The sequence below is a fragment of the Enhydra lutris genome, unplaced genomic scaffold, assembly GCF_002288905.1.
Source record: "Enhydra lutris kenyoni isolate GAN:26980312 unplaced genomic scaffold, ASM228890v2 scaffoldscaffold40, whole genome shotgun sequence".
NCBI lineage: Eukaryota > Metazoa > Chordata > Mammalia > Carnivora > Mustelidae > Enhydra > Enhydra lutris.
In genome coordinates this window covers 2,309,084-2,323,940 of record NW_019154124.1, presented here as the reverse complement: position 1 = coordinate 2,323,940, position 14,857 = coordinate 2,309,084, and the positions used below count along the sequence as shown (strand labels likewise).

The 14,857-nt window shown below is 53.2% G+C and overlaps 2 protein-coding genes across 3 annotated transcripts in view; one reads left to right on the top strand and one right to left on the bottom strand.

The window, feature by feature from the left end:
* LOC111155216 (HMG-box transcription factor 1) overlaps positions 1–1,166 on the top strand; it is a 29,399-nt gene extending 28,233 nt beyond the window's left edge. For both annotated transcript variants that reach the window (XM_022515326.1, XM_022515327.1), the window contains exon 11: positions 102–1,166. In XM_022515326.1, coding sequence (XP_022371034.1) covers positions 102–119 — 18 coding nt within the window. In that variant the 3' untranslated portion in view covers positions 120–1,166. The remainder of the gene's footprint in view (positions 1–101) is intronic.
* A 491-nt stretch (positions 1,167–1,657) lies between these two features.
* Positions 1,658–14,857, bottom strand: part of LOC111155239 (component of oligomeric golgi complex 5) — a 300,576-nt gene continuing 287,376 nt past the window's right edge. The window contains exons 18-20 of the mRNA XM_022515352.1: positions 9,054–9,180; positions 8,501–8,580; positions 1,658–2,291 (exon numbers count right to left, since the gene is read on the bottom strand). Of these exons, the coding sequence (XP_022371060.1) occupies positions 2,177–2,291; positions 8,501–8,580; positions 9,054–9,180 (322 nt within the window). The 3' untranslated portion in view covers positions 1,658–2,176. The remainder of the gene's footprint in view (positions 2,292–8,500; positions 8,581–9,053; positions 9,181–14,857) is intronic.

Below are 14,857 nucleotides of genomic sequence, written 5' to 3'. Positions count from 1 at the left end.
TTGTAAGTTTATAAACATTCTATTCTCCATCTTAGCTTTCATTTGTAGAATTACTGTGTATTGATTTGTAAACATTCGCTGTGTTCATTTTCTCTCCACAGGGCTCGCAGCAGCATTAAGCCAGGATGTGCTTACGTTCTTAAGTCTGTAGTTGCAGAAACACTGTTGACGGAGGGGCTTAAGAAGATCAAGGTGTCACCATTTGTCCTGAATTCGTGTGACCATAAGATACTGATAGCATTGAGTCTTGAAATGATTTAATAATATGAGTGAGGATTTGCTTTCTCCATTAGAGCATTAAGTAAGCTAAAACTATCAACATTGTAAACCAAATTGCCTTATTTTTCTTCCAAACTTCATATATGTCTATCAGGTAATATAGGCTTGAAAATTGATATCCTGTGGTGCTAAAGTACAGTAGAAAGAGAGGAGAGTGTATACATGTTTTATTTTAAATTGTACAAAGGGGGAATTTAAAAATATGTAACTGCTGTTTATACATTGGCTCCTTACTGCTTATTAATCTGTAATGTACACATAGTGGAAGGCAACAGAGCCGGGAGCTGGCCTTTCCTCGAGCGACCACCACGTGGCCCAGCCTCTGTGCCAAACCCGGGAGCTCCTAGTCCAGCCGGTGCCGTGAGGCGCCCAGAACGCGGCCGGTGCGCGGTGTCGGCGTCCTAGCGCACACCGCCTGCCACAGGGCTTCCCGGGCACGCCGGGCGGCAGCACCCCCCAGGACTTCGGGCGGAGGCCTCGCGCAGGGCCCGGTCGAGCTAGTTAATAGCATTGGGATATAGTCACTGTCATGGTGCTGTTAACAGTTGACACCATTGTATTGTTTAACTTTGTGTTCTGTATCTCCTCAGCCACATATCTTAAATATCTCGTTTGTCATCCTATGTGTATGGTGGGGGCAGACTTTGCACTTACTGCGGTGCGACACGTGCACTTTACTTTCCCTCCAGCTGTCTGAGATGAGAGCGCACACGCTTTTGCTCTGAGCTACAATCATGGCTTTTCATGTTACTTACCAAGTGGTGTTTCTGGTTAGGAATCACAGCTGTAAAATTGATTTCAGTTCATTATACTTCTTCATGATGTTGCCCCTAAATTTTGCACACTATATTCTTGTATATTATTTCAAATAAAATGGAAAAAAAAAAGCCTGTTTATCTCGGACTTCTGATTGAACTTGACTGAACTTTATGTCTGAGTCAGAACAACAGGTGCAGGGCGTGGAAAATATATTAAGTTGCTGATGGGGTTTTTAAACATTAAATTAAAAACAATGTTAGTGACAGGTCACGGGCAATGGAAAAACAAGGATCTAGATCATCTATGTGTAAGATCTTTGTAGACCAAAAATGGTGTTTTAAAAGATTTTGTTTATTTGTCAGGAGAGAGAGAGAGAACGAGCGAGCGCAGGCAGACAGGCAGGCAGAGGCAGAGGGAGAAGCAGGCTCCCTGCCGAGCAAGGAGCCCGACGCAGGACTCGATCCCAGGACGCTGGGATCATGACCTGAGCCGAAGGCAGCTGCTCAACCAACTGAGCCACCCAGGCGTCCCCAGAAATTGTTTTTAACTTGACATCTCTGCTACAAAGTTGAACAGCCAGCCCCCAAAGCCTGCTTTTAATAAAATGACACACACAGTATAAGGACAGGCGTGCTCTGTCTTTATTAAAGATACTGTAAGACAGACTTAACGTATGACCCTATGTCTTAGCTTTGGGAGATAGCAGCGGTTCCCAGAATTCACTGCATATTGGAAACACCCGGGGATGTTTTTAAAAACTAATGCCCGGTTCGCACCCCCAGAGGTGTCACCAGGGGTACACAGGGGGCATCAGGATTTCGAAAGCTTTCCAGCAGCGACTCTGATGTGCAGTCAGATTTGGAAGTCACTGGGCTACACACTTACCTAGTGAGGGCAAAGGTTAATTGGGAGCAGCGGGGTATTTGTAACTTGATCAGATCCCTCTAAAAGCAGAAAATTTTGACATTTTACGCTAAAGGGAGACGGGCTGAAGAGGTAAGTGGAAGATAACAGGGAACAGAGAGAGGCCGACTACAGAAAGCCGTGGACGGCAGCTGGTTCTAGAGTGCGCGTTTCCCAGGCGAACTGCAGCCTGGAGCCGGGGCCGGGCGAGGGAGATGGGGAAGTAGTGCCGCCGTCACTGAAGAGCAGACATGGCTTTCTGAAGCAGCTGCACCATTATGGGGTAAACTGGTGCAAATTCTTTGCCTTCTCTACTTCTTACCGATTGAACATAAGCTTCCAGAGCTCCCCTGAAAACAAAAATGAAAACAATGTCAAAATAAATAAAACCACTTAGACGGTTACCAGTATATAAAAGCAGCCCATTTCTGGAATCGCTGTGTCCAGTTCCACAAGCTAAGTGACAAAGTGACAGCCTTCAAATGTCTGGTGGTAGCATTACCATGGCTACCGCGGAAGTCCAGGAACACCGTTCGTCTGCGTTGTACTCAGTGGTGGTCTCACACACAGGCTCTGCGGCCGCGGGTTGTTCTGAGTTTCCCTTCCCTTCCCGGGTCCAGGCTTCTGACCAGCGGCAGCTTGTGCTGTTCCACAGAGCTCACAAGGGGGAGCCCGCCGCCGCCGATCAGCGCGCTCAGGGGTGCGGTGGGGCGCGGCTGCCGCGCACACGGTCACGGTCAGCCGGGGCGGTGCCTCAACACCCTGGACCTGGAGGGGAGGAAGAACCCCCGGGAGACGGTGCTGCCGCTGGGCTCGGAGTTTCAGCGACTTCTGGGATGAGGTTGTCTGACTTTAGTCAGGAGGACGCGCTACCAGCGGTTAAAACCATGACTGGGGTCTGCGCTGGGTGGGGGACCGGCGAACCGGCGAACCAGCCTGGCCGGGCGGAGCGCGGCGCCCGCTCACCGCCCGCGGCTTCCCCGCCACAGCCGCAGACGGACCCGCCGGCCGGGTCCGCAGGGCCTACACCACCTGCCGCCTGCACCTTTATGGAGAAAGTTCTCTAATCTCGGAACCGGTTAAACAGATCATCCGGTTCCAAGAATGGTTGAAGGATTTTATTGGTCTATTTACGCCCCAAGTGGAACAGTAAAATTTCTCTCATAGTCCCACCGTTCCAAGTTTCACGCTGAGATGAGAAGAGCGCGTTTCTGCAAAGATGTGTTACTAATACCTCCACTCGCTCACGGACTTGGTGTCAAGTCTAACACGGAACTCGTAACCGGTTTTTCTGCTCCCAAACGCTGCGCATACTGACCCCCGGTCAGATGTGCCGATTATCGCTCGCCCTGGGGTGCCCTCCCCCCGCCAGCCACTTCATGGCCCTGCTGTGACCCGTAACGGAGTTCCCGGTCTCATGTCCACTCCGACCTCCCTCCTGACTTGCTCCGTCTGTGTTGTGGGCAGCATTACCCGACTTCTCTCACGTGCCCTGTCAGAAACAAACTCCTGTCAGAAACAGGACACTCCAAACCCCAAGAACGATCAGCACCGGGGAGAAGCCTCCCGGAAGCCCGGGGCTCTGGGAGACAATGATGCGCAGCTGGGCGCATCAACCGGAACCGTGGGGCACCCATGCGGGACCCTGCTAATGGGGGGGACCGTCGGGTGGATGGGAACTGTCTACCTTCTCAAATATGCTGTGAGCCTAAAGCTACTCTAAAAAAGAAAATCTAGGGGCGCCTGGGTGGCTCAGTAGGTTAAGCGTTTACTTCCCGCTCACGTTCTGATCCCAGGGTCTTGGGATTGAGCCCCGCATCGGGCTCCCTGCTCAGAGGGGAGCCTGCTTCTCCCCCCGCCTCCCCTGCTCATTCTCTATCTCTCACTATCTCTCTCCCAAATAATTAAATGAAACCTTAAAAAAATAAAAAATAAATGAAATCTATCCAGGCGCCTGGGGTGGGGGCTCAGTCGGTTAAGCGCTCCCCTGTCATTTCCGCTCCGGTCGTGATCCCCGCTGTGGGGTCCGGCCCTGCTTGCATCCCGCTCCGTGCTCAGCGGAGAGTCTGCTTCCCTCCCTCTCTCTCTGCCTCCTCCCCAGCTCATTCTGTCTCAAATAAGCAGTCTTTAAAAAAACATAAATTTTAACAATTTTAGAAAAAAGTCTATCAAAAAAAGAAAAGAAACTCGGGGAAAAACCCTTCCGGGTAGTGTTCTGCCCCCCATCTCCTATTTCAGCAGAGCCCCCCCCCCCCCCCCACTGAGCCTCTATCTGAAGTCCTCTTTTCATCTTCCTCACAGATTTCCACCCCCAGTCCCTCCTCTCCCCTCGGCTTCCGTCTCAGTCCTGCCGTGCGCTGCCCCGATCCCTGGAGCCGCCTCAGAACACGCTGCACCATGAGGCCAGCGTCTACACTCGCTACCCACGGAGCACCAGCTTCATCGTGACCTCCCTGCCCGCCTGTGCTACTGCAGGCTTCTAGGTAGTTCGCTGTGGCCTAAAAACACCTTTGAATCGTGCTTCCATTGTTTGTGTTACTTACACACGAGCAGAGCAGCCTCCCCCGACTTGTGACCCCGAGCCTGACTCCGAGGCCCACCGGGGAGAGGCCCCACGAGTGGCCAGCGTCTCGCTGAAACGAAGCCGAAACAAAGCCATCTCTGCCTACCAAGGTGGGGCTGCGAGAGGGCCCTTTGTCTCCCACCACACGGCCTCTCCCCACTTTCCCGAGACCCATCCTTCGAGGCCTTTCTCCGCTCTCGTCCTTCTTTTTGGGAGGCTCTTCCGGGCCATCTTCCCTGCAGGGCGCTCTGCTAGGGGCCGGCTCTAAGGCCTTCGTTTTGACAGAGCCTCTTCTAACTCCAGGCAGCACAACAGAAACCCCCTTGGAGTCCTGAGAACTGGTGGAAAAGGTCCAAGACTGCGGCGTCAAGAGCCGGGACTTCGTGGGACCCCGCACTGTGGGATTCCTGCCGGCTGGCTCCAGGCTCTGTTCGAGGCAGGACGACTTGCGGTCAGCGGTGTGGATGGTCAGCAGTGTGGACGTCAGGCTCTGCCCTATTACCGAGCTGTGCAATCCCAGCTCCCTTGTGAGCCTGTTTGCTCAAACACCTACATGATACACTTATGAGAATTAAGACTGTACTGGGAAGCACCTGGCGCTCTTCTAGGAACATCTCTGGACCCATAAGGCGCTCAAACACGGTTCTCCCACCAGGCTTCCAGCGGGCATCGGCACACCGTGCCTAAGTATCCACTACACCGCAAGCACCTGGTCCCTGGTGAGTTCCCCTCCCAGGAATGTAACTTCATGTGGAGCAGTGGGGCTGTTTTGTTCATTTATGCAGCCCCAGGATGTAGTGCCTGACAGATGCATGATCGGTGAATTTTTAAAAATGAATCAGAAATACAGGAAGATAAACTGTAATGAAAAGCGATGACAGGAGCACAGAAGAAAGTGAATAAAGGGGAAATGGCACTGTAGGGTTCACAAAAGCAGCAGCGACATGAAAAATGGAATTTCATGCTCTTAGAAAATAATGTTTTGGAGACGCCTTAGTTCATGTCAGAGCTGAACCTTCGTGAAGGGTTTCTTTATGAAAAATCTTGCTGCTTTTAGTAATACTTTTCAAGTTGCTATGGCATCCTGGGCAATCGCCCCACTCCCAAAATGTAGCCCCTGCAGACTCGTACACAGAACAGAAATCCCCAAGGGCTCGGGCTGTCTTTGACACAGTGGTGTCTACACAGCAGTCTAACATATCAGTGCACTGAAATTCACGGAAACTGCGGTTGCTCTGAAGTGAATGAGTTAGATCCACTTTATCTAATAAAGGAACGAAAATCAACTTCACTTCATTTGCATTCAAAAGGACAAGACATTACGTAAATTACACGATATGCAGAAGAAAATTCAGAAATGAGCTTGGTTAGTTTTTTGGTATTCATGAAAAACACCATCAGAACTAGAGGGAGAAAAACAGATTAAGGCTACCCTCCCACATAAAATCAGAACAGGATTTTCAAGCAATTATTAAATAACTTCATTTGCTTGAGCAAAACATCAGCTTTCTTGGAAGTCAGGCCAAGCATTATGTAAGAGTTAGTCTCAAGTCTCGTTTGTCATCAAAATGAGCAGATTGTTAGTTATCCTTATTGAAAAAGAAAAAGCACAGGAACTGCACAGCTAGTAGAGGGAAGACTGGTGGTAACACGGCAACACGGCTCAGTGTGCTATAAACCAGCCAAGTAGAGGTTTTTATGGGACACAAAATCCATTTCTGTCAGGCATTAAGTATGAAATCTGTCAAAGACTTAAAGATCTACCACCTGCCTTCAGAGCCAAGGAAGCCCCTGACTCCTCCAGGCCCCGTCCTCACTCTCGGTTCTGTCTCAGGCACCCAGGCCACAGGTATCTGGTGCGACAGGGACACCAGAAGGGGAGACCAAATGTCCTCTCATCAGCCGGGATCCTGCTGCTCCGCAGAAGGGCTGAGGAGCTGGGATGATTCTGGGCCTGCAGGCCCTGGGCCATGGAGGGAGGACAGAGGGTCCCCGGCCGCATCTGGTGGGGACAGTTGTCCCACCATTGAACAGATAAACAGCACCGAGGGGCCAACAGAGCTCGTCAGCATTTTTGACACGGTGAAGAAGCAGAGGAGGAGAGCGCCGTGGTAAGAGCTGCAGCCCCACGGGAGATAGGGAGAAGCCCCCCGCCCCCCACTTCTGCAGAGCCGAGGCATCAGTCCTCCTCTTTGCTGGACACTCAGCACCCACAGGGCCCCAGGCCCTCCCTGAGGCTGCCGCCCCTGCCTGGTGGGCACAGAGGACTCCCAGTGGGCTCCCACTCACACCACCTGCCCCCACAAGTCAGCGAGTCCTCCGATTTTAACAGGATCGTGACTAGTACCCATTCACGCTCTTGAAAAACATCTGGTGTCGAAAGGAAACAGAAAGGCAGGCAGAGGAGGCTTCACTCTTCGCTACGCACTCAGCCGCAGCCGAGTCTCCTGACCCGGCCTCTTTATGACAACTGAACATACTGTGCCGGGGGGACCGATGAGTACACGGCAGGGTCTCCCCAAAGGTCAGAACAAAAGTACTGACATTTAAAGAGCAACAGTCACCCTGGGCTTATCTACAGGGGAAAGAAGTTCATCTCGTGCTGCTTCAGCTCGCATGGACCAAATTAGTTTTGCAGTAGTAGATAAGAAAGAACATTCTCTAGGACAAAGCTCCTCTCCTTGCCAGCAGCCTGGGCTGTGGTAGGAGCACAGCGGTTTGGAATCCCCCACAGAGGGCTCGGTGTGCTGCCCGGGGCCTGGAGGTTCTGACAGCGGCGTGTGTGACGGATAGGCCTTATTTTAAAAGCCTGACAGTGCCTCTGAGCATGATTTTCAGTTGCTAAATATAGGCTTAGCAACAGCACTGGTGATGAAATCACTCAGGAGACATTTTTAAGAGAAGCAAAAGCAAACAGATTTGTGATGTGCCCACAGCAGGACGACTGTTGTAGATGAACTCCTTCCAGCTCGCTAAGACACACAGGAGCCCCGTTCAATTAACCGCGTCCTGACTCCTCCTCAGTCCAGGATGCTTCAGCTTAGCGGGTCTTGGAGACTCCACAAAAACATCCACCCAGACACCACAAATCTCCGAGTTAGCCCCAGGCCAAGCCTCTCCTCGGTCCCTAAAGCCCCTCCTAGGGCAGCTCAAACTGGCCCCAGGCACTGAAGGGAGGTGCCTCTGGCCTCCTGTCCCAGTTCTGGGCCCGACGCTCACAGCTGGGATAATGGGCTCCTTGCCCACCCCAGCTCTGGACACCGAACCCGAGGGCTCGGGCTCCCTCCCAGAAGCCACCACCTCGTGTTTCTCCACGGCCCCTCCCGGCCTCCTCCTTGGTGGAGTCTCAACCTTGGCCGTGCTGCAGACCTGCCCGGGAAGCTTTGGGAAATCCCAGGGCCGAGTGCCCGCCCTGGACATTCTGAGGTGGCTGAGGGGCTGGCCTGGCCTGGACACCAGGCTCTCTCCAAGCTCTGCGAGGGATTCTCCTGTGCGCGCGCAGTGGGGCACCATCCTGCCCCATCAGCCCCTCTCCACTTCCCTGCCCTGCTTTGGGGAACCCAGGTTATGCGGCTTTTGGAGCTCTTTCAGAAGTACGACTGACTGAGATTTGGAGAACAAGGGTGACGGGAGTTGCATGATGTCGCAAAGGTTTCTTGCGGTTGGCCACTATGTGACAGTGACATCCCAACATGAAGCAGAAAATGGGGACCTACAGCAAGGAGTCTCTCCGTCGCTGGCGCCAGTTCTCAAACCCAGGGCGCACAGATCCTGGGCTGCGTGGGGCACGGGGCAGCCCACAGCCATGTGAAGATGTGCTAATGAAGGACCCGGTGGGGTGCTCTGGGCACATGGTGCGCACCGAGGGGGCCCAGCCACAAGGAGGCGCCACCGTGTGTCCACCCACGCACTGCTCCTCACTCCTCCGGGTCGCATCCCCCGCCCCAGCCCTCGGGCTGCTAGACACGCAGGTGCCCCAGGGGCTCACGGCCTTACCTGATGAGGAGGAGCCGGTCCTTTTCAGACGGGTGGTCATCCAGCCACTGGGAGAAGCGTGCGTGGGACCATTCTGCCCTCTGCAGGGTTGGACACAAATTAGAGAAGACAAAGTGCGTCCACATTCTCCCGTGAAGGGCAGTACCGGGCACAAGCAATCTCAAGGATTCCCAAGGTGAAATCACCCAAAAACCTGCCTGAAGGAAGGCCGCAAGCCTGTGGTGCACCTTCTCAGCTCCCAAGGAACTTTCTGGATTAGCCACTGGCAGGGGGGCTAGCAAAAGTGGGGCCTCCATCAGAAAAGCTTTACGAACATGAGTTACTTGAGCCATTACACTTAGAAGGTGAATTCAGGCTTCCTCGGGTAATTTGCACACTGCTGAGAGAGTCGGGCTGGGGGGTGGGGACTCTCCTTCTTGAATCATTCACTTCTAAGGCAGGGATTCGTGACCAAGTAAGGCAAGAGAAGGCCAGGAGCGCAGTCCATGAGTGGGGCTCTGGATTTATGGACTGAAGAGGGACCTGTAAGAGCATTCTGGCTTTACCTTATTACCTGAAAAGGGGACTTCAGCTCAGCGGGTGCTCTGGTAAACAAAAACTGAATAATGATGCTGAACGGAATAATGTCCCCCAGCGCGGGGCTGCTGGCCACATGCTCGCTCGTCTGGAAGAGCAGCGGTCTAAAGGAAGAACACACAGTGGTTATTTCACATTGTTCAACCCTGAAAGAGGCGCTCTGCTGGACTAGCGCGTTAGCAGACGCCGGCGGCAGAGCGGAAGAGCGCTCACCCTCGACTGGCGATTCCGTAGCCATTTCTTAGCCACCCCCCACTCAGCCTGAAGACAGACACAGACACACGAACACACCCCTAACCTATACGCTGTGGCAGGCTGACCTGCCCTTAACCTCATTCTTGAACCCCCGGCTCACTGGCCTGCGGGTCTGACTCGATCTCCAGGGGGCTCAGCAAACCCCACTCTTCGAGCTCATCTGATGACCAGGCCGGAATCAAAGCAGCAGAGGAGGCTGCAGGTAGTTATAACCTCCAGCTTCTCAGCACGGTCAGAACTTCCAGTTTCCACTTCCCACAAAATCTTCGGGCCATAACCTAACTGGTAAATGTAAACGCGGTCTACACTACTTTCAAATGGCAATTATGTCCTGTAGGAACACAATTATTACCTTGCAGAACATCCCATCGAGACCTGTGCCAGCTCCCTTCCAATACATTACACATCTGGAGGGGTCGCCCCCCTCTATTTCACAGGGACGGGTGGGCAAATCCACCAGGCACCAGTCACCTACCACCTTGCCAAAAGGCTGGCAGGAGTAACTGGAAACTTCCATTGACCTCTCCTTGGCTTTGGGCTCTGACGGACAGGAGGTGACTATAGGCCCAGCTGTGGTGGCTGAGTCTGAAGAGGAAAGACAGCAGCGCGGTGCCTCCACCGGGAGCAGAAACGGTTCAGCAGCATGTGAAACAGCTCTGTGTCCTGGGCTCTTCCCTCGCTCGTGCTAATCACTCCCATGTACCCAGGAGGCCGGCACAGCCCAGAGACCGGCTGCTTCCTCACACAGACAGCAAGGTTTCATGTCAACAGTCAGGAGTGCTCTCAACAGGCAGGTGGTTCTCACTGGATCCAGATTAATCTTCGATTTTTTAAAAAGATTTATATTTATTTATTTGAGAGACAGGGAGAGTGAGAGAGATCACAGAGGGAGAGGGAGAAGCAGACTCACTGCTGAGCAGGGAGCCCGATATGGGGCTCGACCCCAGGACCCCGGGATCGTGACATGAGCCGAAGGCAGACACTTGACCATCTGAGCCACCCAGGCACCTTCTTGGAATGTCTTTATATTAACTATTCCGTAAATGAAATCTATCTCTGGTAGGGATTTTTCTAATTTCAAGTATTTTATCAAATAACATCATCCTGTAATTTCTTTGGTTACTGTGGACACATTTCAGGACATTTGTGTCGGCCATCACCAACAACCCACAAAGCTGCACACCAGGCCCTCCGGCGTTGGTGGCGGGGGACGAGGGCCATCCTCATGTGTCCCCTTGAGGCTGCGGCACCCCTGCCCTGACGATCCCCAAGGCCCCAGTCATCCAGCAGCCGGGTGGTAGGCAGTGAGTCAGGCGCCTAGGAAGGTATGAAGCAGTTGCTGAGGGCGGTTCGGTGTGCTCGGCAGGCACCCCGGAAGTCGCCATGCGCGGGCGGCGGTGTCCATCTGGCGAGGGCGCCAAGTTTAACCACCACAGCAGCTGCCACGTGCAGCGTGCACCACGTGCAATTCCTGCAGACAACCCTACGAGGTCGGTAGCATCCTGCCCCCATCCTGCACGTAGGTAAACTGAGGGGTAGAGAGAACACGTAAAACCTGGAAAAGGGAAGAGTAAGGATTCGAACCCAGACAGCCTGGCTCTTAATTTTGCCATGCAGCCTCTTTGAGGATTATCAGCTGTAACCACGACTAGACCTGCTTTCAGAGCAGAGGGACTTCTCAGTGGGGAACAGAGAACCCTGGAAGAAGTACAATTTCAATTGTGAACAACTCCTGGAGAAAAGCCTGAGAAAAGGGAATACTTACAGGATACCCCTGGAAGGACAGGCAATCATTATTTCTTTGGGGGACCCCAAATTCTCTCAAAGTGGCCCTCCAGTCGCCTATGTACCTCAACCATATCACACAGTTTCCACCTGGCCTGACCTTCCAATCCTGCCGGGCAGTGTGTGGGACTGTCTTAAAGGCCTCTGGACACAGACTCGGGGTTGGCGTGGGGATGGAGCCCAGCTGGTCCCACTTCCCCAGCGGCAGAGCGCAGACGGCTCCAGCCCCAGCCCCCGGGTGCCCAGCAGCCGCCATTCCCAGAGAGCTCCCCGGAACGGCAATTCCAGCTGGTGTCCAAGCGGTCTGCTTCCCGCACCGGGGACACGGCTGCTCTGGCTTGAGCTATAACAGGGCAAAGAGGCAGTGGGGAGGGGTCCCTGCCTGGGGTCACAGGCTCATCCTGCAGGCCCGGCCTGGCTGACAGCCACCATGAGGGATGTGGGGACACACAGCTCAGGTCTTCCTGAGCCTTCTTTGCCTCTCTGGACCAATGAGGCTTTCCCCTCGCCCCAGGAAAGCTCACTCTGCCTATGCCAGCTGATTTGGCAGGCTTCCTCTTGAATCCTAGTCCATGACAGGAGGAGACCCTAGGGGGCCAGTCCTGTGTGACAGTCCTTGACTTGGGGAGGAGCAGTCACATGGAATCCCTTCTGCCTCTCCTATGGGATGACAACTAGACTTTGGTCCCACGTCTCTCAGTGCTCTGCACACAAAGTCCTGGATGCAGGTGCTTTAGCATTCAGTCACGGGGAACACGGGATGTGCTCTGAAAACTCATGCATTTTCTTCCTTCTGAAAATGAGGATTACACAGCTGATTCAGCCTCTCTTTTACCTTTAGCCTCAGGGAGTTTCAAGTTAAAACGAGAAACATATTGGGGCACCTGGGTGGCTTAATCGTTAAGTGCCTGCCTTCGGCTCAGGTCATAATCCCGGGGTCCTGGGATAGAGCCCCGCATCAGGCTCCTGCTCAGCAGGAAGCCTGCTTCTCCCTCTCCTACTCCCTCCCCCTGCTTGTGTTCTCTCTCTCACTGTGTCTCTATCAAATAAATAAAAATCTTTAAAAAATAATGAATCTCTATAGCAATTAAATTGCCTTAATAGTCTGAATACTATGCTTTTATTTTCCTCTAATAGATTCTTGATGCAAACTGCAAATGATACAAGGGCGAACAGGGAATGAGGACAGGACAGGAGGGAGGGAGGGAGGCAGGGAGGTTAGCAGCTGACCCGCTGGCTGATGGGCCCACATAACCAGGCCAGGTGAAAACCGGTTTGTTTTTAAGCGGGATCTTTTCATCACCTGTCCCTTTGTAGCTCTGAGTCAGAGCAGTTATTTTTCTGCCAAGACCAAATCTTCCCCTCCAGCCAGTAACAGAACTGCCAAAAGAGCCATGGAGAGCAAAACCGGACTGGGTTCCACACCTCGCAGCACTAGCATAGTTACTTGCAAGCGCCACATGCAGACATTTCAGTTCTGGCAGTTTCAGGCTCATTTTAAGAGCCTGAAAGAACCCAGCATGAGCACTTTCCTTCCCCCTGATTCCAGGTGGAATTGAAATAGTGACAAGTTAAAAAATAAATCTCCATCTGAGGTGATATAAGAAACAAAAGGAAATTAATTAAGATGTTATAAAACGCAGTTACCCCAAACGCCGCAATACCGTTCTCAGAGAAGAGCGCTGGAGATAGAGCAGCGCTTCCGAGGTGAACCCCGACACACGGCAGGCAGTAGGCAGTCTGAACTCATCACGGATTAGGTCCTGAGATAATGTCATCTCTGCAGTAGGGACCTCCACACTGAAGGCCGATTATGAAGTAAAGTAAGACTGTGTGTCCCTGGGGCGCCTGGGTGGCTCAGTGGGTTAAAGCCTCTGCCTTCAGCTCAGGTCTTGATCCCAGGGTCCAGGGATCGAGCCCTGCATCGGGCTCTCTGCTCAGCGGGAAGCTTGCTTCCCCCTCTCTCTCTCTGCCCGCCTCTCTGCCTACTTGTGATCTCTGTCAAATGAATAAATAAATCTTAAAAAAAAGAAAAAAAAAGACTGTGTGTCCCTATGTCCACATCCACCATCAGGGGTGGCCCAAGCCACTCACCACACCCCCAATCCAAACCTTTGGGTGAGGGGCCCGGGAGGGTGGCACGACCACGGGGAATGTGCATGGGTATCTGCAACCGGCAGAGAAATGGAGGTAGGGAAGGGAAACACAAGTCTGCCCGGCACAGGACCCATGAGGGCCTCCTTTCTGGAGAGGGGAAGGGAAGGCTGTAGGCTTGCAGGACGGGGACCCAGAGAGTGTGGCAGAAGGGGCCATGTGGGTCCCTGGGGAACAGAGCAGGAGGCTGACGGTTATAGGTAAGTCAGGGCTCCAAGTAAAGAGGGAAAGAAAACTCGCAGGTTCCTTTCTTAGGGTCTAGACATCATCAACCGCAGCAGAGCAGGTAGGAAAGGAGGGAAGGTTTCAGGCAGATGTCCTCTAGGAATCACAGTGTACATGTGGCTCAGCATTCTTCAGGTATGTTCTGGAAACCCGTGTACACCAGACGGCAGCGAGAGACAGCACTGCATACATAGCAAGTAGTCACTACTACGGTGGGGTCCCAGATTCTCTTCACACTGACATTCTCCTGGATGGCTCAGATAAGCTCTAGGTGCTATTCTAGAACCAGGGTGAAAACAAATGGGAACTTCTGGAATAAGCTCTGGTTGCAGTGGTTACAAGCACAAGCCATGGGATCAGGCAGCCCTGGGTCTGGAAGGCAGTTCTGGAACTCCCACATGACGTTCAGACACGCAGCCCTGTCAAGTGGCCCCTCTCAGGACCAGTGTCTTCTGGGTCACTCTTGCCTCGGAAGTGTGGTGGAGAAGACGAAACCATAAAGTGTCAGGGAAACCCCTAGCACAGGCTAAGCACCCCGTGAATGATCCAAGAAGGACTGCTGGAATGAAGGTGAGGCTCAGCTAACTACCCAGCCCTCCCTGTTTGCCAGGTGCTCCTAGCTCTGCCCGAGTATCAGCAAACAACAAACGAAACCAGGCCCAAGACGGGGCTGCCGTCTGGCTGCAATGCTGAAGTCTGCAACTGGGAACAGAGAACCCAGAAACCTTGGGGAAAGAGCTGTTTCCGGGGATGGACTCACAAGTACAAAGAAAGGCGGGCATACAGTTGGGGGTCCTGATGCTCGAGCTGGAAGCGGCAGAGATGGCTGCCCTTCCTTCCACAAACATGCTGGTGGAGCGGCGGCATGGCAGGCGGCGCCCCCTGGGGACACGGAAAACCCTCCCACGCCCACAGTTAAAACCAGCAGACACGAATTCTAAACACCAGGGTTACTGCAGCTTCCCTTCTACCACCCCTCAGGCCAAAGGGCCCCCCAGAGCAGCCCCTGTCCCCTGATGGCTTTAATCAAACCTCACAAAGCTCCCAGTAGAGCATGCTGTGGGCACCGTTCAGGGACAAAGCTGTGCCCTCCGGAGCAAAGGCGTTGGGGCCTGCGCGAAGGCAGGTCTGTGTCCCTGCACTGGTGAGAGCATGAGGTCCCTCTTCTGTCCCTTGTCTCACAAGCAACTGCACTGAGAATGTCAAGTCGGAGCTTCCAGGCCTCTAGCCAGGCAGAGCTAGGGTAACCACCCTTGCAAACCCCACTTAGGGGACAAGGCCATGCTCCAGAGGGACAGACAAGGATGGGGCCTTGCAGCTCTGAACCTGTGTCTCATGTAGAAATACAGATCACCCAAGGGC